Source organism: Arachis ipaensis, chromosome B7 (genome assembly GCF_059453495.1).
Source record: "Arachis ipaensis isolate K30076 ecotype BB chromosome B7, ASM5945349v1, whole genome shotgun sequence".
Taxonomy (NCBI): domain Eukaryota; kingdom Viridiplantae; phylum Streptophyta; class Magnoliopsida; order Fabales; family Fabaceae; genus Arachis; species Arachis ipaensis.
In genome coordinates, this window is record NC_142442.1 from 143,205,312 (window position 1) to 143,229,306 (window position 23,995).

The 23,995-nt window shown below is 36.9% G+C and overlaps 2 protein-coding genes across 2 annotated transcripts; one reads left to right on the forward strand and one right to left on the reverse strand.

Annotated features, from left to right (window-relative positions):
* The first annotated feature begins 72 nt into the window (after positions 1 to 72).
* LOC107606390 (putative receptor protein kinase ZmPK1) lies at positions 73 to 2,713 on the forward strand. Its single transcript, XM_016308458.3, has one exon. It carries the CDS (start codon positions 84 to 86, stop codon positions 2,526 to 2,528), a length of 2,445 nt encoding a protein of 814 aa, XP_016163944.1. The 5' UTR covers positions 73 to 83; the 3' UTR covers positions 2,529 to 2,713.
* A 10,636-nt stretch (positions 2,714 to 13,349) lies between these two features.
* LOC107606391 (putative receptor protein kinase ZmPK1) lies at positions 13,350 to 16,234 on the reverse strand. The gene has a single exon (XM_016308459.3). It carries the CDS (start codon positions 16,169 to 16,171, stop codon positions 13,655 to 13,657), a length of 2,517 nt encoding a protein of 838 aa, XP_016163945.2. The 5' UTR covers positions 16,172 to 16,234; the 3' UTR covers positions 13,350 to 13,654.
* Between the last annotated feature and the right edge of the window lie 7,761 nt (positions 16,235 to 23,995).

Here is a 23,995-nt window from a genome sequence, read left to right on the forward strand (position 1 = left end):
ACCTGCATAAACTTGTTCTGTATATATATCGATCTTGGTGCTTCAATGTTGATCAGCCCAATTAAAGACACTAACCAGCGTCCATGGCTATCATCAATATATCAACATTAATATTTTTTCTCCTATTGTCGATAAAGCTTTCATGTTCAACAAGAAACCATAGCATTCTAATCCAAGGTTCATCAATGTCAGTAGATGAACCAAACGACGTTATAGTGTCACCCAAGGGCACGTTTTCTGCTGGCTTCTACGCGATTGGCGAAAACGCTTATTGCTTTGGCGTTTGGTTTTCCCGAAACCCTACTCTTGTATGGATGGCAAATCGTGACGACCCAGTCAACGGAAAGAAATCAAAGCTCTCCCTACTCGCCAATGGTAACCTTGTTCTAGTGGATGCCGATAATTCCCATGTTTGGTCAACAGACACAGTTTCATCGCCGTCTTCTACCGTGCATTTGGTTCTGTATGACACCGGCAACCTTGTTCTAACGGAGGAGGACGGTGACGGCAACAACAACAACATGAACAGCACCGTGTTGTGGCAAAGCTTTGATTTCCCTACGGATACTCTTCTTCCTGAGCAAGTGTTCGCCCGATTCACCAAAGTAATCTCTTCGAAAAGTCAGACAAACAAGTCCACTGGTTTGTACACGTTGTTTTTCGACAACGATAACGTTCTTCGTCTTGTTTACAATGGCCCCGAAGTTTCAGGGATCTACTGGCCAGATCCTTGGAATCTGAACTGGGCCAACTTCAGGAGTAGTTACAACAGCAGCAGAGTTGCTGTCTTGGACACTCTTGGCACCTTCATTTCCTCAGATAATTTCACTTTCACCACTTCCGATCACGGTTCCGTCATCCAGCGAAGGTTGACCCTTGATCCTAATGGAAACCTTCGTGTTTATAGCCGTAGCAGTGATCAAGATGACTGGTATGTTTCGTGGCAAGCATATGCAAGACCATGCAGGATCCATGGCGTTTGTGGGCCCAATAGTTTGTGCACTTACCATACTGATTCTGCCATTAAATGCTCTTGCCTTCCCGGTCATAAGATGAAGTATTCAAATGATTGGTCTTACGGCTGCGAACCCAGATTTTCTGTATCTTGCAAGAACAATGAAAGTGGGTCGTCGTCACAGTTCTTATCTATAAGCAACGTGGAGTTGTATGGCTATGATTATGGACTCATGACAAATTACACATTAGATCAGTGTAAGGAGTTCTGCCTCCAACTATGCGATTGCAAAGGCGTTCAGTACACTTATAACAAGGCCTCTGGTACCAACAATTGTTATGTCAAGGTTCAGTTGCGGAATGCATATCGAATCCCATATTTTAATGCTGAATTTCTTTTGAAACTGCCGGTCAATAGTACCTATTCTTTTCAAGATGATCAAGTTTCAATCGTTGATAGACACAACAATCTTGATTGTCCTGTGGGTGCAGAAACAATACAACTTGAGAGGATTTATATCAAAGGGCAGGTGAGCAGATATGTTAAGTTCTTGTTATGGTTCGCTGGAGGAGTTGGGATATTTGAAATGCTGTGCATATTTGTGGTTTGGTACTTTTTGGTAAGGTTTAGGGTGCATTCTGGTGCAGATGAACGAGTGTATGACTTAGGCTTTGCAGGGTTTAGGAGATTCAGTTACTCTGAACTGAAACAAGCCACCAAAGGGTTTAGCCAAGAGATTGGAAAGGGTGCATGGGGGATTGTATACAAAGGTGTACTCTCTGATGGAAGAGTGGTGGCCGTGAAGAGACTCATGGAAGCGAATCAAGGAGAAGAGGAGTTCCTTGCTGAAGTGAGCAGCATTGGAAGGCTCAATCACATGAACTTGATTGAGATGTGGGGATACTGTGCTGAAGGGAAACACAGGCTCCTGGTTTATGAGCACATGGAGCATGGTTCTCTTGCTCAGAATCTTAGGACAAATAGATTGGATTGGTCCAAAAGGTTTGAGATTGCGTTGGGTACAGCCAAAGGTTTGTCTTATCTTCATGATGAGTGTTTGGATTGGATTTTGCATTGTGATGTAAAGCCACAGAACATTCTTCTTGATTCTAATTTTCAACCCAAGGTAGCTGATTTTGGATTGTCCAAGTTGCTTAAAAGAAGTGACACTAATAAGTACTCTAGCTTTTCCAAGATACGAGGAACAAGAGGATACATGGCTCCTGAGTGGGTTTTGAACCTCCCAATAACCTCCAAGGTTGATGTTTATAGCTATGGAATTGTTGTGTTGGAAATGTTCACTGGAAAGAGCGCAACCAAGAACCTTGGGATTAGTAGTGATGGAGTAGAGAATAATCAACATATGTACCTGGTTGCATGGCTGAGAGAGAAACAGAATATGGGATTTCGTTGTGGTTGGGTTAGTGAAATCTTAGACCCCACCATAGAAGGTGATTATGATGAAAATAAGTTGGAAGCTTTGGCTAGAGTTGCTTTGCAATGTGTAGAGGATGAGAGGGACAAAAGACCCACCATGAGCCAAGTGGTAGAGATGCTTCAGAAATATTTATAATAATTGGTGACATTCATTGTTATCAGTGTATCTACGTGCCTGTTTTGTTTATGTAGCTGAATAATTCTCCTAGAAAATATCTCTGTTCTTTGTAATATGAATAATGAATGTAGTTGCTTGCATACCCCACATATAATATCTTGTGTATGATTGTATTTTTTTTAATGTAATTTAAAAGTTGTTTTGAATGATTTCTTCATCATAATTTTTATGTTTGAGTGTATTTCATCCATTCAAGAAGCCTTATTTTTATTAAAATTCCACGGTTGCCATGTGATTGTAGGTAAGAATTTAATGCCATGAGCATTTTTCTATTAAGTTTCTTGAATTAAGTTGTTCCATGTTGACTTTGGAAAAAAGATAGTTCCCATGGAGATCCATGCAGGAAGCTAGCAAACTATCAATTCTCAACATTGATAGATTGCGTTGAGTTTTCAATTTTTCTCTTATACACTACAGTTAATAAATCTCAACTCATTTTCCAGTCGATTACTTCATGATTTTGTTACTCAGTGAATAGATAATGAGATGATATCTTTCTTATTAATTTTAGTCATTTACTGTTAATTTATTTCCATGATTGATGTTGTATAGACACTTAATTTGATAAAGGAAATAATGACATGAGTCTGGTTTGATGACTCATCATTTGGTCTCTTAACTAAAATATTAAGAATTTAAATTTTACTTTAGATATGAAAAATATTTCACAGTCCATCGTTTGTCTTTTAAGTAAATGACTTATATATATTCTTATTTCAAATCCTAGTCTATAAAATGGAAAACATCTTCCTTTTACGAGATTCTAACCAAATAAAGTCTAATTTAACAGATTTTTGGCAACATAACCTTCAGTTTTTATTTTTTATTTTGTATAAACTTTTAGCTCATTGATAGTGCTATCATTTTACAAGTGTTCACAAGTGTTTAGCATGATCCATGGAGCTAAGAGCTATCATCGATAAACCAACAAATGGCGAATACGGTCACCATCCAGAATATATTTCTACATTGCCAGCCCAATAGAAGCAATAGATGGACTTGTTAGAGTGAAGAGGCCTAGAAATGTGTTTGGTACAATGAATCGGCCTAATACCCCAAAAGGCCTGAACCCTACAGAAATTCACTACTTCCGTCCAACAAAAAGAAAACATAGGAGCATGTTCAGCCTTTAAAGGAGAACTTTGGGCATTTATGACGGGTTCAATATCACTTGGGATCTGCGTATGAGACAGGTTGAAATTGAAACGGACTCTAAAGCCGTTGTGGATACTCTTAATGCCCCTTCATGAAAGAAATATTCTACAAAAGAAAGCCACCTAACCAAGTCCAAAACAAGAAAACGAAAGCTACCCTAACAAAGAAAATGAAACCTATCCCAGAAAAAGAAAGAAAGAAAATGGAACCTATCCAAAAACAAAAAACTATATGTTGTTCGGATATATAAAAAAAAAAAGAGATGAAGGTGTTAAAAAAAATAAAAAAAATGAAGACGTGTTTGATCAAAGGTTGGTCGAGTGGTTAACTCACTCGTCCGCTTAAGCAAGTGTCGGAGTTTGAATTCCGCCTTGTGCAAGCAGCAATCCATTGGGCAGTCGAAGGTTCAAAGCCTAAAATAAAAAATATAAATTTATATAAAAATAACAAGGACAGATGAGTCAACACTTTTTAATTTTTATATTGGAGCGAGAGACGTAATTAGCAGTGTTATTCGGAGTCAGAGGTGTTTGACAAAAGTGTAGGATAGTGCTGTATAGCTCGCCAAAATTTGACCATCCAATTTGAGAGGAAGACAATATCGGACTGTTCAGACTGTGCTTGGAAGTCGAACCGTTCGATTTGATGGCAACGGGGACATGTCATGCATGCATCCATTGTTCCTTTCTCTTATACATATCTATCCACAACCAAATTGAATGAACTCATTGACATCCCTTCAATGAAATATCACTTTTAGAAGGCCATTTGAGTGGTAAAAAAAATTTGCTTTTGAAGAGAGTCAGCCACCAATACACACAAACAATTGTACCCTCCATTTTTTGAAAAAAAAAATTCATTACAACTGATGCGTTCCTATAAACTCAACAACAACCTATAACTCAGTGACTAAGTCAAAATCTAAAATGACTACCAAATCTCCACTCACCAACTACTCTTATAAGTCGACACTCAATAACGGACAGAGAGGAGGAGAAAATTCTTAATTATTCAACTATGTATCAAGCTACTAGAGGCGAACAAGAAAGAGACTGGCTTTGGATTTAATAAGAGAAGTGCTAATAATTATTTTTCATTTATTGATTTGAGCATCAGAGTCCTTTTTGCAGGTATCACGTTCGCCCGATATTCAACAAAGCTCGGAGCACGTTAAGGATAGAAGGACAAGCTATTCCCTCAAAGTCGAGATATAACTTGGGAGCTCCAGGCAGCACGAAACATTTGACACCCATCGTAGAGCCAAACTTTAGTAACCTCACTATTATCTATTTTATTGGTTCTTAACCCTATATTGCAGGAATTGAACTGTGGCGGAAGAACCAACACATCCTCCAACCCAAGACGATTTGCTGGCACTAAATGCAAAACTACATGCTGAGGTTTAGAGAATGGATGAATTACAAAATCAAAAGCAAAATGCCCAAAATGATGGAGAAGATCTGAAGAATGTTGAGAACAGAAATAGCCATGATGATCATAACATGGAGGATCATAAGGAAGTAAAAATTATCCAAACGAAGTCTAAAAAGCGAACAAATCCATTCTCAAAAAAGATCATGGACTTTTAGATGTCTAAAAATGTTACCCTATCTACAACTTTGAAGCCTTATGAGGGTTTCGACGACCCTAGTGTTCACATCACAAAATTTCACTTGATGATGTTTTTAAACGGTGCATTTGACCTTATAATTTGTCGTTCTTTTTCTACTTTTTTAGATGGTACTGCCTTGGTTTAGTTTTCTATGCTTGTAGGTTCTGTATCAAGTTTTGACGAGCTCGTTGATATGTTCATCAACAATTTTGCAGCGTCCAAGATATACGTCCATGATTCTGACTACCTCAGCAGTATCAAATAGGAACAACATGAAAGCCTCAGACTAGATGATGAGGTTGCTAAGGTTGCAATGGAGATCCTTAAGCTCAACCCAGATGTGCATCTGCACGCTCTAAAAAGCGGTCTTCGGCCAAGGAAGTTACAAGAAACAATTGTTGTGGCCAAACCTGAGACTTTGGATGAGTTATGCGAAAAGGCAGTTGGACAGATTGAGATAGAGGAATTGCAATAAGCTCAAAAGGTCAAGAGATAAGTTCAACCTAGAGACGAGGATAAGCATGGCAAGCACCAAGGTGGTTGGGATGATAAAAAGCTGTTCAAATTAACATCTCGGTTTGACTTTTACACGCAATTTAATTAAAAGAGGAAAGACATTATCAAAGAGATCCTCCATGCAAAGATTATCAAACCACCAAGAAAGGTAGGAACATACCAAGCTAGACCAGAAGTATGTAGACAAGACTAAACATTGTGCTTTCCACCAGAAATTCGGGAATACCATCGATGACTGTGTGATAGCTAAAGACTTGCTTGCGTGATTAGCTCAGCAAGGGATGTTGGACAAATATGTGGGGATGTTAGACAAATATGTAGTCGAATGGGTCAACAAATTGGCACCATACCCCAACTCTCATGAAGGGCATCAGGAAAATAATACAGGAGCCAAAGACAATGGGCCTTAACCAACTCAACCTAGAGGTATAATTAATTGTATTTCAAGTGGATTCGCAGGAGGCGAACCTAAGCTTGGCCCATTGAATAGAAAAAGCACAACATGGGACCTGAGAAGAAGGAGACATCTCTTGCAGAAACACAAAAACTGCTTGCTATCGGGTTTATTCGAGAAATTCGATTAACAACATAGTTATCTAACGTTGTTATGGTAAAAAAGAGCTTGAAAAAGTGGCGAATGTGTGTTGATTTTACAAACCTCAACAAGTCCTACCCACACATACCCCCTCCATGCATAGACAGGCAGGTGGGTAATTCAGAAGGCTTTGCAACATTAAGTTTCATGGATGCCTATTCAGACTATAACCAGATTTTGATGGATCCCCTCGACCAAAACAAAACCGCATTCATTATCAACCATGGGAATTTCTGCTACAAGGTCATGCCATTTAGACTCAAGAACGCATGTGCCACTTATCAAAGGCTTATGGATAATGTCTTCCAAAAATATATCGACAAAAATATGGAAGTGTAAGTTGATGATATGGTCACAAATACCTCAAATGGTGGCCCTTATTACTCGGATCTCCATGAAACCATTACTCAACTCAGAAAATATAATATGCGGCTGAATCGTGAGAAGTGCACTTTTGGTGTGTAAGGTGGTAAATTTCTCAAGTTTATGTTAACCGTTCGAGGAATCGAAGCAAATCGTTGTAAGTGTCGAGCTATCTTTGAAATGAAGATCTCATCATCAATTAAGGAAGTACAACAGCTCATTGGACGACTCACAACACTATTCAGATTTCTCCCACAGCTAGCTAACAAGTCATACAATTTTTTTCAAACCTTGAGAAAACACTAAACTTTTGAATGGACCTTAGGTTGCGAGGAAACCTTCAACAACTCAAACAACTACTCCAGTCTTACAAAAGCCAATAGCAGGTAGTAGCATACATATTTATTTTTCTGTTTTTATTAATTTTATTAGCTCTATTCTTGTCACAGAAACAGATCCAAAGCAACACCCAATTTACTTCGTCAGTAAAATCTTATAAAATGCTAAACTCAAATACTCGAAGTTGAAAAAATTGGTGCTAGCTCTGCTAATCACAGCTCGGCGACTATGCTACTACTTTCAAAGCCATGCTACCATGGTTAGAACTGACTACCCCTTGAGACAAGCACTAACGAGACTCAAGCTGGCATGACGACTTATAAAGTGGTCTATCGAATTGTCTGAGTTCGATATCAGTATCAATCTAGAAGAGCACTGAAGCCAAAAATACTAGTCGACTTCATTGCAAAGGTTGGGGTGGTAAGCGGGGAAGCCCGCCTCGCCCCGCCAAAAGCCCGCCCCGCCCCGCCTAACTGTGGGTTGGCGGGCTAAGCCTGCCAACGCTCCTTTTTTTTTTTTACTATTAACTACTAAATAATATATATAATTTCACAACATATTGATAAATTTATAATTTCTAAAAGCATAAAAAAATTATATTTTTTATATTCACAAACATTAAAGTCTTTGTAATTATAAATATCTAATAAACATAATTATAAACCAAGTTTTCACCTAAAACAGAAGTATAAATATTCTCTCCAAAGCAAAGTAAACATAATCCAAAACATAATTATAAATATTGTCTCAAAAGTAACATAAACATAATCCAAAACACTCAATTTTTATCTTCAAACTCTTGTAAGTTAGGTTGGGGGAAGTTAGGTTTTGGTTAAAAAATTACAAAAATACCCCCTTACTAAAAAAAACTAAGCCCGGCGGGGAATCCTGCGGTTTATGCGGTTCGGGTTAAGCAGGCTTTTGCTATTTGGCGGTCCCAATTTTTCAGCCCGACCCACTTTTTTTGGCGGGTTACGCGGGCCGGCTCAGCAGGTTTAGGCCCGTTTGCCACCTCTATTCACAACATCAATACAACATCGAGACCTTTGAAATGGACACTTCACGTAGATGGAGCCTCCAACACAGATGGATGTGAAGCAGGGATTATTTTGACAAATGACGAAGGATATATCCTCGAGCAATCCCTTAAGTTCTTATTCTCGGTGAGTAATTACCAAGCCGAATATGAGGCCATATTAGCCAGCCTAAGGTTAGCATATGAATTAAATATACATAATCTTTCATTTCACTGTGTTTCCTTGTTAGTAGTGCAGCAAATCACAAGCAACTACTAAGTCAGAGTTCCCCTGCTAGAGCAATACTAAATCCCGGTAAAAGATTTACTTTTAAATTTCAAAAGTTTTGACATAACTCACATACCTAGAGAACCTAACAATAGAACTGGCATTTTATCTAAATTGGCAACAATAAGAAAGAAAAAACATGCTTCCACACTCCTATAACTAACCTTGGTTGAACCAAGTATCAACATTATGTCTATCTGTATTATTTCACAGGATGTGAACTGGAGGAAACCTTACATGAAATATCTTATAACAAGGTCTTTCCCACCAAATATGGATAACATACAGCTTTTTTAAATGCCGAGTTATTTTCTTTATCCTCCTCGACAACGTTATTTATAGAAGGAGATTTTTGAGATTGTTACTAAAATGTCTCGGTGATGGGAGACTGACCTCATAATACGAGAAACTTATGAAGGGGTCTGTGGAATCACATCAGTGGAAGGAGCTTAGCATCCAAAATACTAAGGGTAGACTATTATTGGCCCACCATAAAAAGAGATTGTATCTTTAAAGTTAAATAATGCAACAAATGCAAGAAGAATTCTCCTACCATACATCAGCTAGCCGAACTCCTGCATGCTTCAGAGGTAAGCTGGCCTTTCCAGGGGTGGGGATTCGATATCATCAGCCCATTTTAAATAGCAGTCGGGCAGATAAAATTTTTACTCGTAGCTATTGATAGTTTTTCAAAATGGATAGAGGCACAACTCCATGCTATAATAACCTCAGACAAGGTACAATATTTCATTTGAAAATACCTCATATGGCGTTTTAAAATACCTAGTGAAATAGTCTCTGACAATGGTAGATAGTTTACTAATAAAAATATAATCTCATTTCTAGAACAGTTTTATATTAAATATCATTTTTTCTCTGTTAAACATCCACAAATTAATGGGTCCGCAGAGGCCGCTAACAAAGTCGTCTTGCAGGCACTGCATAAAAAGCTAGATTAGGCCAAAGAACTATAGGCCGATCTTATTCCAGAAGTACTCTCGAGTAATAATACAATTATACAATCTACCACCAATGAAATACCATTTCGATTAGTCTATGGAGCAGAAGCAATGATTCTAATGGAAATATCACATAGATCTCTCAGAACAAATAATCACAATGATGAGGACAATGACATTACAAGGAGAGCAACGTTGGATACAGTTGAAGAGGATCGAAAAGCAACTTTATTACACCAACGCTCAATACAACTCCTCATCCAAAACAAGTACAATCCCCGAGTTAAACCTCGACAATTCCAACAATATGACATAGTTCTCAGAAAAATAGAAGATGCTAGGAGTCCTAAAGGACAAGGGAAGTTGGCAGCCACATGGGAAAGACCCTTCCGAGTACAACAAGTAGTCAGTAAGGGGGCTTACAAATTAGAAACTCTAGACGGGACCAATCTCCCTGGAACATAAAATGCTTCATCTTTATAGGATATACTATTTTTCCTATCACAGCTAAGTAGAACAAAGTTGAGGTTAAATGATGCACTCTTTTTCCTATTCTAATTTTCTTTTCACCTTAGGTTTTTTATTCGAGAGGTTTTAATGAGGCATCCCACCTCATGCCTGCCTTTCACGTAGGAATGACTATTGTAACACATTTCATTTGATGTCTATGTTATCAATTTCATTTTCACAAATTATCTTATCAATCATCAAACATCTTAGCTATGTAGCACATTAAATCAAACAAAAATATCTAACGTCTATTAGCATGCAAAACAAATTACTTATCAAACGAGTCTATATCTCAGATATCCAACAAAATTTCAAATTAACTATCTAACCGACCTTGATGGTCGACACAAAACAAAACAAACTATTCGACTAACAATTCAAATTTGTATAATTTCATCATTTTGGGGTTGCACAGCATTATCATCTACCCCTTCCTCCAAAACCTCATCGTCCACCAATTCATCGTTCATGACCATCTTCGTCACATCCATTGCACTCACATCAACCTTTGCCAACAAGGTCTTAATCTGTAGAACTACGCGATCAAAGCCTTGCAAAAAACACTTAGTATAGCTCAGTTTTCTTGGTAGATAATGACATTTCAAGCTCTTTCACTTGTACCACCAACTTTTTCACTGCCACAATCAACTTAACTGATCACATTACCCATTATCCAAAACAGTTTTCAAACACCAGCATGATTTCAAAGAATATAAATCCCACCGTTCGTATATATCAAAGCGTTTAACTACTACAAATCAACGGATCAAATGGCCTTGACAAAATAACCAGAACATCATGTCATATTAATGACAACAGTAATTCACAAAAGACATATTTCAAATTTGCCCCCTCACAGCTATTTACTTCAACTCTCTCAAAAAGTCAACTGGATCTTGGGGGATATAACACCTCACCGAGTTATACATTGTGTATAAAGTTCAACTGGCTTATTTGAACGAAACAGACTACTAAATTTCTACTATAACTCGGCAACAACTTATAACTCAGTGACTAAGTTAAAACCTAAAACGACTACCAAATCTCCACTTACTAACTACTCTTATAAATCAGTACTCAATAAGAGACAGAGAGGAAGAGAAAAACCCTAATTATTTAACTATATATCAAGCCATTAGAGGCAAACAAGAAAGAGTTTGGCTTTGGATTTAATCAGAGAAGTGATAATTAATTATTTTTTATTTATTGACTTGAGTGTCGAAATTTTTTTTACAGATATTATACTCACCTGATATTCAACAAAATTCGGAACATATTCAGGATAGAAGGACTCAAATTAAAGCTGAGATATAACTCAAGGACTCCAAACAATACGAAACAACAATTAAATTATATCTTCTGATTTACAGAATCAAAATTTTTCAAAAACATCCCCTCAAATCAAATTATCCGATTTATTAACACTCAATGTTTCACTTAAATATCTAGATATCGAATTGTCCAATTTTTTGACATATAATTAAAATAAAAATTCAAACCCCATAGTCACGGATAACATCCCATTTGCAATATTAAGGGATAACACAATTCTTAATTCCATAACTTAAAAGATGAGCCGTGAGTCAAAGCAATGTATATAAACCACAGCCACAAAATTGTCCATAATAATAATAATAATAATAGCTAAGACTAATAGACCATTGTCGTATTGGACGGGCAATAATATACATGCATAGAGATCAGAAGTCAGATTATTGACAAAAAAAAAAAAAAAAAAAGGCTCTCGAGAGGCTACAAGGTGCCAAGGTGGATGAAATGACTAACGTGTGAACGTGCGAAAAAATTAATTTTAAAAAATATTAAATACACAATATTTTAATATTAAAATTAACTAATAAAAAATAAAAAATCAACTTTTATATTATTAATACATGCAAAATATATATATATATATATATATATATATATATATATATATATATATATATATATATATATATATGTTCCAAATCTAGTATGACACTTTAATTTTTAACCAATTTTAATTATTTAATTAATTTTAAATTTTTGTTTTGTTAAAAATTAATTTTTATATTATATTATTCTCTTTTATCGAGGATTTTTATACAAAAATTAAAAAAAAAATTAAAATTTTTTATATCTTTTATTAAATAACAGTGATTTATTTAATTTTTTATTAAAATTTAATATAAAAATTAATTTGTTTAAAAAATAATAAATTATAAACTAATTTAATTATTAAAATTTTTTAAAAATTAAATTATTCGACTAAAAATTTTTGGGGGATCCATTTTTAATGTTACTCATATGTATATAATTGTACAATAATATATTATTAAAACTTAATAAATCCTGATTTGGCTAGCCACAGATTTTGACCAACTTCACGAACTGATGACTTGCCATTTGTCAAGTTGCTGTATATCTAACCCATAGGGCGTGCCAGTTTCGTCTTTATCGAAACATATAATGTTCCTATTAAAATGTTGATAATGATATCAATGCAGTGCATGTATTGGTTGCATATATATGGCTCCAGCAGCGCACGTCGGTTATGAACGAAATAGTAGTTAAGGAATATCAGATTAAATAATGAAACTAACAATAGTGTGTTTTAGGTAGGGAAACTAGTTGGCATATTGTATTATTATTAATGTTAGATAATTAACATTATAACAGTTCATTTTAGTGAATATTATAACAAATTGCAAAATAAATCTAATATAAAAATTTACTAAAAATATATTTTCTTAAAAACTTGAATTTCTGTTTTTAAGAATTTCAATTTCATTTTTGTTTATGTTACGTGTTGATCGCAAATTAGTTATAAAATATTAGTTCCGAAGAGTTTCTCTAATATTATTATTATTACTAGCTAGTAGCTACTGCTACTTGAGTCCTAATTTTTCCATTATTTATTTTATTATTTAAGTGCGCGTGCATGGTTTTCAAATCAAAGAGTCATCCCACTTACACATGTTTGACGGAGAATATGGTGGCTATTCCACCCACCATCATCGTGCCATCACATGGAATAATACTAGTCTTTATCATCATTATTAGCGTTCAAGTTGAAGCTTATATATACTAGATGAGAAATAGTTTTGGAAACTTCTTCCTATAAAGTTCAAATTTACATATTAGATGAGAGTACTTATTGGTGCGAAAATTGAAAATAGAGAAACACAAATAAGTGAACAAAGTTGGTGAGGACAATATATATTTTCACATGCATGCTTGAATTGTTATTAACATGTAAACAAGCATTTTTAATAGATGACTATTTACATAAAGTTATTTTGATATCAAAATGATAGTTAAAAATTGATAAGACAATTTTATGTAAGTGATCATCTACCTTGCTAATGATGTATTATTACCTCTTATTTGAATAAAATTAAACTAACTCAAAAGTACTCTAAATAAATAAAGAGAGGAGTCCCGTTAAAAAGCCAATGACTTATTTATACAGTGTGTACAATGGATTATATGAGTTACAAAATGAACATCACCCATAATATTCAGAATAACTATTTGGGTATTAGGAATAATAAATATCTCATTCCAGGATTGAGATCGAATTCTTGACTTTTTGAATCTAGAACTCTAACACCATGTTATAATACCACTCATTCGAGAAGCTTACGCTGTAATATTAATAGTTATATCTCTAATACTTTCTAAATCTCTATTATACACATTATACAAATATTTCATTGGCTCCTCATCGTTTCCTAAAAAAATAGCTACTAACAAAGTAGGAGAGTTTTTCCATGGGGCTGAAGCATCTCCGCCACTTGGCTCATGGAGGGTCTTTGATTCATGTCATCTTGCACACACTGCAAAGCCACTTTGACCAAAACCTCAACCTGCGAGGTCTCATATTGGCCTTCCAATTTAGGATCCGCAATAGCCTCAACCCAAAACTCCGTCTTGGGAGCACCGTTGATGACGTCACTCACCCACGTCACCAACCGCCGCTGCTCAATTCCGCGACTACTCAAATCAAGACTATGAGTCTCCATAGCGCTCTTCCCAGTCACCATTTCCAACACAACAATCCCGTAGCTATAAACATCCACCTTGGAAGTTATTGGAAGATTGTAAACCCACTCTGGAGCCATGTACCCACGCGTCCCTCTTATTCTTGAAAACCCAGAACTCCCACGCTCGTCTCTATTCAGAAGCTTTGAGAGCCCGAAATCCGCAACCTTGGGTTGGAAGTTGGAGTCTAGAAGAATGTTCTGCGGCTTCACATCGCAGTGCAACACCCATTCCAAGCACTCCTCGTGCAAATAAGCAAGACCTTTTGCAGTTCCAACTGCAACATCAAACCTTTTCTTCCAATCAAGCGTGTTTGAAGACAGATAATCTGCCAAGGAACCATGCTCCATGTACTCATAAACCAACACCCTGTGCTTCCCTTCAACACAGTAACCCCACATGTCAATCAAATTCATGTGGTTCAACATCCCAATGGTGCTTAACTCGGCTAGGAATTCAGCTTCTCCTTGATTCGCGTCGCTGCTGAGGCGTTTGATGGCAGCAAAACGATCATCGTCTAGTTTTCCTTTGTACACAACCCCTCCGGAGCCTCGACCAATCTCATGGCTGTGGCTGAATCCTTTTGTCGCTCTTTTCAGCTCAGCATAGCTGAATCTCTGGAATCCCGTAGCGGAAAGGAGTAGCCGTTGATCTTCATGATCAGGTTGCTTGTTGGTTCTGAACAAGAAGAACCACACAGCCAAGATTGCTGTCAATTCAAGCGCCCCTACCGCGCTGGCGAACCAGAGCAAGAAATTCAACGTGGAGTTTCTTCTAGGTTTCTGGTAGAATCTATCCAAAGATTGAGACAAACGAGAAGAACATTCCATTGGTGAATGTTTGAGAGGCTTCTTGGAAGACAATAAAGCTTTTTTCGGCAATTTCAAATATGTGTCTGCACTGAAATCAGGAGAATCTCTTCCGTTAAGCAACACTGTTTTAGGGTAACAATTATAGGCTCGAATGGTATTGAAACTGAGTTGAAAACCTTTGCAATTATCGCAAAGTTGCGTGCATATATTCCGGCATTGTATCAAGCTTGCAACGTTGTAAACTTTGCTCTCATAACCATAAAACTCCGTGCTTGGAAGAATCACAAAATCTATGGATGCGTTCTTTTTTCGACTGCAACTGAGTTGTTCTTCATCAAACTCAGGGACGCATCCTTGGGTCCAGTCATTGGGATCCTTAACCTTGAATCCTTGCATGCAATAGCAAGTTCTGCCATTAACAGGATGATAAGCACACAAGCTATTTGCTCCGCAGAGGCCGTGAACCATACAAGCTGCGTTAATGGCTTGCCATGTTACCTCCCACATCTTACGATTCTGGTTGAAGCTGTATATACGCGGGTTTCCATCAGGATCCATGACCAGCTTTCTGTGGAGTCTGGCGAGGTAATCGGTGGAGTTGGATTGGAAGCCATCGGAGGATAAGATGGCTCCGTAAGAATCTAAGACTGCGATTCTTGAAATATTGAAGGTGGATCTTCCGTTAGTACTTGCTGTGTTATAGGGGGTTGGCCAGTACACGCTGGAGATGTTAGGGCCTTTGTAAAGACACTTGAGGACGTTGTCGGTGTCGAAGAAGAGCTTGTAGAAACCTGAGGAGAAGTTTGTTGTGCTTCTTGAAGAGAGAAGGAAAGCTTGATCAGTTAGTTTTTGACCGGGAAGAAGGGTGTCCGTTGGTGAATCGAAGCTTTGCCAAAGGACGGTTCCTTGTGAAGTTTGGAGAAGGAGGTTGCCGTTATTGTTGAGCTTGAGGTGCACTTCGGAAGAGGAGGATGTGGTGGTGGACCAGAAGGGGGTTCTTCCGGCGTCGATGAGAATAAGGTTGCCGGATTTCAAGAGAGAGAGAGTTGAGGATTTTCCGTTGACGGGTTGGTCGCGGTTGGCCATCCAAACTGGGGTGGGTGTTTGTGACCTTGTGAACATGACGGAGAAACAGAAAGCGTTGTCGCCGACTTGGAAGAATCCGGCGGAGAAGTCACCATTGGCGGAGACGAGGATGTCGGTGGTTGGCTTCTCGACGGAAAGAGAGGAGCCTTGTGACAGTGTGTCTTTGGCCGCTGCCGGCGCAAAACAAGATGAGAGCAACAGCAGGAAGAGGACGAAGACTTGGATAGCCATTGCTTCTTTAATTTTCCAAATTAAGGAACAATAATAATCAAACTGACGATAGGATATGAAGAAAACCATATCTTCCGAACCAGATTCATACATACATATATATGGCTGCGGACGTTTATTTCAAGTTTCAACATGGCACCATTCATATATGACTGCTTGCTCACGTTTTATTTATTTACGAACAAATGAACAATAATATATATTCAACAAAGAAGAATGCTAGGGGCAGCAATTTTGGTGTTTTGTAACTATCGATTCGTCATCAATAGTATTTTTAATGGTGTGAGATTACATCTAATAGTAAAAAATTACTTACTTTTGTTTTGATAGTTAAGTGTTAGCCAAAAAACACAAAAATTAATGCCTCCTAGACTTTTCTTTCAACAAATATTATTATTTTTTTTGTCAACACTTGTTTAATAATAATTTTTTATTTATATTTATAAATATTTTGCATATAATAAATATACAATTTATACTTATATATATTAAAATTTTACATATATAAATTAATATAATTTGTATTCATATTTTTCAAAATTTATATACATAAATTAATAAAATTTATTTATTAAAAATAATTTAATATTTATATTAACCAAAAAATAGACAAAAATACTAAAAGTTTCTTTTTATTTATTTTTCTTTTAATTAGAATAATGTTGTATATTTGCCTGAAATGTTAGAGGACTATTTTTTTTCGTTATTTATTAATTTAATTTTATAATTTAAAAATATATTTTAGACTATATATTTAAATATTGATAGTTAATTAATAATTAAAAATAATAAATTATGATAATTTTTAATATTTCTTTTTGACTAATTTATTGTCTGATTATTACTTTTTACTTTTTTCTTAGTCATGTAACTTATTGAGCTGGATATTTTTTAAAAAATATATATATATACATAGTTGACTGACTATACTATATGTTGCTTGTAAGAAATAATAGGACTTTTTTCCCTCAAAGAAAAGTAGAAAACAGACTTATATATATAGGGTGGAGGGCATACATATACTAGAATAACCATAGTTTTTCATATAAGGATCACCTGGTAGAAATTAGGGTGCTGAACTAACTGATTTCTAGTTTCTAGCTAGAGAGAAATAGGATTTATATGTTCATCAAGTGTGTATGTGTGCACGTTGAGAACGTCTCAATACTCAATATTATGTTCATCGATCATATTTGAACTTCGAATTCTGGAAGCAACAATTTGACTAATTGACTTTTATTCCCCTTCTAAGTTCTAATTGTTGCCTATGAGTAGAGTAAAAGTTTCTGTTAAGTTTATTTTTAAAAAAAAAAAAAAAAAAAAAAAAAAAAAAAAAAACCCTCTAATAATTGAGTTGGGTTGGACGTCCATATAATCATATATAGCCACCCGAAATGTCCAAATATATATGTAATATCTAAATATGCTATTTAATGATTAAATATTACACAATGTGGCCTAGTGCAAACGATATATAGCTTTGTTCGGGACGTGGGATTGGGATTATCTTGTGGAACATAAAATTATGAAAAAATCTAGAACCAATATTTTTATTAAAATTTGGTTAATATTTTTATAATTCATATTGCATTTTTTATGAGTTGACATACCTTTAAATAATGCTTATGCATGGAACACCGCAATTTTAAGTCTAATTTAAAAATTGACCCGTAATAATTTTTAAATAGGGTCTCTTCTTATTAAAATAACAGAATGAGACCTAAATTTTAAAAAAAGTTAATTAAATACAAACTAATCATAATTCTCTTATTATTCTAAAAAAATATTAATAATTACTTTTAAAAAGATATATTTTAAAATAAAAACACTTTTATATTTTAGGTTTCTTAGCACGTAAGTAATTCTATTTTTTGAGTGTTGCACTTTTTATTTTGCAATTTTGTTTTGTCCGTTTTTCAAAACTTCTAGTATATTATCTCTTTCCACTATTATTATGTAAATATTTTCTGATTAGAGGTCCGTAACACCACACTACCGTTGTTCTACGACTTAAGCGTAAATCTGTGTAGTAGGGTGTTACATTATGGTATTAGAGCAGTTCGGAGCCTGAGGGCGGACTGAACATGCTTCTGTGCATTCTCTGTGTATGTGTCTATGTGCCATTAGGATATTTAACTGATATATGTGGCATAAACGTTCATGAGCATGTATTTGGAACTTAAAGCACTAGACTTGCGATATTGAGACTGATCAACTTGATATCACTTGTTTGGTGTATATAGGAACCAGATGTCGACTCGCGGACGTGGTCGCGGGCGAGGCAGAGGTAGAATAGGCAATGCTAACTCTGAACCGACAGAGAATGGCCCTGTAGACTTCATGGCTGCCTTGGAAAACATGGCTGCGGCTATGCAGGCGACAGCCAAAGCTTTGGGAAACCAAATGAACAATGAGAATAATGGCAATAACGGCGATGAGGGCCCTATGACGCTTTCCTCTTTTCTGAAGGTTCACCCTCCGACCTTCAGAGGAACTTCAAACCCCACTGAAGTGGATAATTGGATTCAGGCAATAGAGTGGGCACTGCAGGCTCAACAGATTTTCGAAGAGCAGTGGGTTGAATTTGGAATTTATCAGCTGCAAGGCGAGGCTCAATACTGATGGCAGGGAACACGGCGAATCCTAAAGCCAGATGGTGTTGTGATTTCTTGGAAAGTGTTCCGAACCGAGTTCTACAATAAGTATTTTCCAACTTCAGTCAAGAATGCCAAGAAACTTGAATTGCTTCAACTGAAACAAAGCCAGATGACTGTTACTGAATATACTAACAGGTTCGAAGAATTGTGTCGTTTTTCCCGAATCTGTCAAGGTGCACCTGAAGACTTTGCTAAGGGAGGCCTTCGGAGCGATATTCTAAGCTTTGTTGCACCTATGGAGATCAGGGTATTTTCTGAACTTGTGAACAAGAGCCGAATAGCTAAAGAATGTGTGAGGAACGCCGCCATGGCAAAGAACGATAACCAGGAATTCCACCGAAGAGACCACCACCAGAATTTGGTACCAAGGGGTCAAGGATTCAAGCGAAGAGGATATACTCAACCATTTCCTCATGGTCGGAACCTGGTTGGAATGAATGATGATCACCACAAGGACGGTACAGGAAAACAAACAAGGGATACTTCGGAGGAGCTGACATGACAGAAGTGTGGTCGTTACCATCCGGACAGGCCGTGCCGCTTTGGCTTGGGCGTATGTTACAAGTGTGGTCTAGCGGGACACGTATCTAGGAATTGTCCGCACGGAAAGACTCAAGATGGAGGACGATTGAATCAGCAAGGTTGAGGTAACTGCAAAACTGAAAACCAAAAACTTAAATCATAGTATGTGACCTTTAAACGCCGCGCTCATTTACAGCCTGTGTCAGGGATGAGGATGTAAGACTGAAAACGTCAATAGAAAAAGAATACCATAGTAGTAGACTGTATGAGAGAGGGAGTGTACCGGCAAATATTCATGATTCGATCTAGCTTTCTTTTTGTATTTGCAATGAAATTCTGTTTCAGATTCCTTTTTCCTCAGACAACCAAAGATTTATCCACTAAACTTCTAACCCCTTTGCATGCATATATTTATATTTGAATTTGTCCATCCAGAGGTGAGCCTGATCTTGTTTTGGTATAGATAAATGATTCTTGAGCCTTAGAAATTTGTTGAAGGTTGGGTGCTCTCTTCACAACTTTATATCTCTCAAGCTCAATTGAAACTTACTTGATTCAGTATGTCCTATCCTTACTATCAAATGTTTTTGGTTTGGTTTCCTTTCTTGAGATGCACCTAGATTCCTCTTCTTGTGCATTCTATTATTTTGATACAACTATGATCGACCGTATATAAAACTCTTTCTGATTTCCCATGAACACTGTTCATATTCTTTATTCATCTTTCGAGCTTAATATCTCTTTGAAAATCAACTCGAGCCTATATTAGTATTGCGTATGAATCCTAGCTGTAACCAGAGAGACGTTGATTCCTTAGAGCAAGATCTTTGAACGCAAAACGACCCTATGACATTACTAGGAATTATAAAACCTTAATTTTCATTGATTGTATTTCTTGTGATTAAGTATATGCAATAAGATGCACCGTGTATATGGGATACCTAAATGCCATGGCAACTTTCGAAACTTGAGAGAAAAGATTAACCTTAATGTCAGTATTTGTGACGCCCGAACCAAATAAACCATTCGGAATAATTGCGATGCATTGTTAAAGAGTTTAGGATACGCACAGACGTGACAAAAGCCAACGTGATAGTGAACGGCCTCAGCAGGTAGTCTCTAAGAGCTGTTTGGGGGACGGTAAAGGAGGAGGACTGTTAAGTAAGTAGAAGCCCTCGGTTAGATACTGAGATTGTGACTGGGGGTGTCGGACTAAATTCATTACCAGTTTACAACATGGTATCGATGAGATACGAGACGCATAACGAGACAATAAGGATCCGCCAATGAAGTCGAAGTCTGGTAATCAAAAGGGAATTAAGAAGAGATTCATATGCCCAATGCCGAAATAGAGATCGTAGAGTCAAGGACTTAGAGAGCGCAATAATGGTGATAAGGAGCTACTAAGAGTATCGAAGCCTGTTGAATCAAGCAGATACCAAGAGAGAGTTATGTGTCAAGAAATCGGAAGTTGAGACGAGAAACTATTGTCCAAAACTTACAAGAGAGGATTTTCGAATTGGCCCTGAACTTAATAAAACGTACCACAAATCCAAGAAGATATTTTGAGCAGCCAGAAGTGAAGAATGAAGAGGCAATCTATGCGATTACATATTCGACGCATGAGAAGGAAAAGAGAGACCACCAGAAGCCGTTCAAAATGCTACAATCGTCGAAGGTTCTATATTAAAGATAAAAGAGAATAGCTATAGATTTCATGATAAATTGCCGAGGTCTAGGACAAAAGGTGATGCTGTCAGGGAATCATGGATCAAGTGACCAAGTCTATTTTGCCCATCGGAGCAAACTACTTATTGGGGATATCAACGAGACTATACATCAGGGAGAAGCTGAGACTTCACAGTACACTAAACACCTCTGAATTAATCAGAAACTGGAACATTGAACGTCTTAGTTCCTGAATTTGATAGCCGGGACAACAAAGAAAAAGTTACGCAAATTTGAGTCAAGATTCTCATTATGAAATCCGACAAAAGAGTTAGGCAAATCTAAGAAAAAGTCTTCTCAAGTTTGAAGGAAGAGGGTACCTGTTTCTAAAGATTACTTCAACGAACTAGAATCGGATGAGCAATCAAAAACTAAGAAGTTAAACCTCGCTAAGTTAGCCCATTTCAATTCTTAAAAGGTATTGATGGTCAGTGACGTGCCAAATGGTTTTCTGCCATACCTTTTGAACCTATCCGACGTACTCCATATTTCGTAACTTCTGAAACACACTTCTAAAACAAATTCATGTCTTACAACCTAAGCCAGTTTAAATGAAAGGAGATAGACGTTTCGAGTAACAAGGTCAGCTTCAAGAAACTCTGAATATGCCGAAAGACTACCCACACCTCTTTTCAGATAATTGAATCTGAATTTTGAGGGCAAAATTCCTAATTAGGTGGGTAGGATGTAAACCCCTTAAAATTAGCGAATAATTAGTCAATAACTTAAATTTTAATAAAGAAAATGAAAAATATGAATTTATATCAAATTAGGATAGAGCTCTGCAAAACAAGAATTTTGACACCAATTTCGAAAAATTTGGCCTAAAATTGGGCCGGATGAGCCGAACCAGTTGAACCGGGCCCGTGGGTCCAACCGGACCCATTACTTAAATGAGCTTCAGCTCATCATTTTCCTTCCGTTCTTCATTTCATCCAGCAGCCATGGAAGGAGAAGAAAGGTAATGATCAAAACCTAACTCCCACTTCCAACCACCATAACTTCCCCGTTTGAGCTCCGATCGCTGCACCGTTCGCGTCCAGCGCGTTGAGCTCTACATTTCTGTCGGATCAATTTTACCGGTAAGCCTCAATTTTGTCTCATATTCTCTACCCCCTTTCTATTTGTGAAATTGAGCCCTTATGATGAAATCTTGTTCAATTTGGTGTTTTAGGTTCGATTTAGCTTGCGGAGCTTATCGGGTTTGAGTAGCTATGCGTGTGGGTACGGTAAGGACCACCTAAACCCTAGTCAAATCTTGATTTTATTATGTGAAATCTAAATTTGAGATATACATGTGTATTAGGTGTGAATTAAGTATATATATATGCATTGGAATTGAATTGTGGGCATTTGGAAGCTTGGTGGTGATTGGTGCTAAGATTGTTGTTGATTTCTCAAGCTTGTGGGGGCTGTATGCATAGCTAGTGTGGCTGCCTTGACCATACGCGATGATCGGCCAAGGTATGGTTTAGGTTTCTCGCGTTTAATATATAAGGTTTTGTGAAAACTTAGGCTAGAGCACTATAGGATAAGTTGAAATGGTTAAATGCATTAAATGATTAGTTTTGATGTTGATGGATAAGTGGATGTTGAGTTTGTGTTGAGAAATATGGTTAGTTTATGATGTTTCTTGAGATTTGGTTATTATTGAATGTGTACATATACATATACTAGTATAATAATGATGATAATATGTGTATGTATAGCATAGTAATATATTTGTTTGTAGCTAAAACTTGTAAAGTTGGGTGAAATATGACGTTATTGAGCTAAGGTTACAAGAATCGTTGTGCTATGATTAAGGGCTGGTTATATTGATGGTTATGGTATGTTAAGTTGAGTGGAAATGAGTTTGCAAGGAAAATGTGGTTTTGGTAAAAATGAAGTTTAGGTGCAATTTGGTAAAAAATGGTTTTTGATGAACTTTGGTAGTCCATAACTTGCTCCTCAAATTTTGGATGCAAATGAGGTTTGTTTTAAATTAAAGAATGTTTGATAAGCTTGAGATTGATATAAGGTTTGCGGAAAATCAAATTCTGTAGAGGAAGTTATGGACGCCGAAAATCTGGTAAGAAAAACTGAATTTTTCGAAGTTGCAGCAGAATCAGGTTTACTGGTGTGCGCCCACGCACACCATTGTGCGCACGCACCCAACAGAAGCAGAAATTTTACCTGTGCGTACACACATCCTTGTGCACACGCACACACCAGGGTATGCTTTTTGCTGGTGGCGCTCGCACAGGTGAGGCGCACGCACATCAAGTAGCTTCTGATTGGTGTGCGCACGCACACATTCTGTTTTCTTTTAAAGCTGTGCGCACGCACACATTCTGTTTTCCAGCACCTGTGTTTTTATGATCTAAACATGATTTTGAATCCCTAAACCCCTATTTTTGCCTTGTTAACCTTAGATTTTACTAGTAAGCTTAGTAATTAGCGGAAGTTATGAATCTAAGGTAACTTAAGGGTGAAGTAAAAGTTAAAATGATAAATTAGGAATAAGAAGGATAAAAATGTTATGAAAATGATGAACATTGTGATAGTGATATGTTGATGGATGATTGAACTCATTTGGAATAAATGAATGAATGCTTGAGATACCTGGGTAGTAGCAAGGATGGTGGTTCGTCCCGCTTGTTTCAGGTTAATGTTTGAGAATTAATAATGATCATGCTTGATTTTAATTGAATAAAGGTATGTTTATCTCCTGGGTAGTAGCAGCAGTAGTGGATCTTCCACTTGCTCCAGGTTGAGCTTTTAAACACCCGCTTGGGTAGTAGCCGCAGTAGTGGTTATTCCACTGGCTCTGGGTTAAGCGGGTAGTAGCAAAGGGGTTGTGGCTCAAACCCACTTGCTCTGCATGGGTGTTTCAGTCTATGGGTAGCTACCAGGACATGTCGTGTTGGCTACATAACCGACAGATAATATCATCAGCCATAGGACAGGCATGCATCATGTGCATCTTGTTTGTTCATCTGCTTTGCATTACTTGGGATTGCCTAACTGA

Excerpts from the sequence above, each read along its gene's own strand:
- LOC107606390 (XM_016308458.3), top strand. The coding sequence starts at position 84 with ATGGCTATCATCAATATATCAACATTAATATTTTTTCTCCTATTGTCG.
- LOC107606391 (XM_016308459.3), bottom strand. The coding sequence starts at position 16,171 with ATGTATGAATCTGGTTCGGAAGATATGGTTTTCTTCATATCCTATCGT.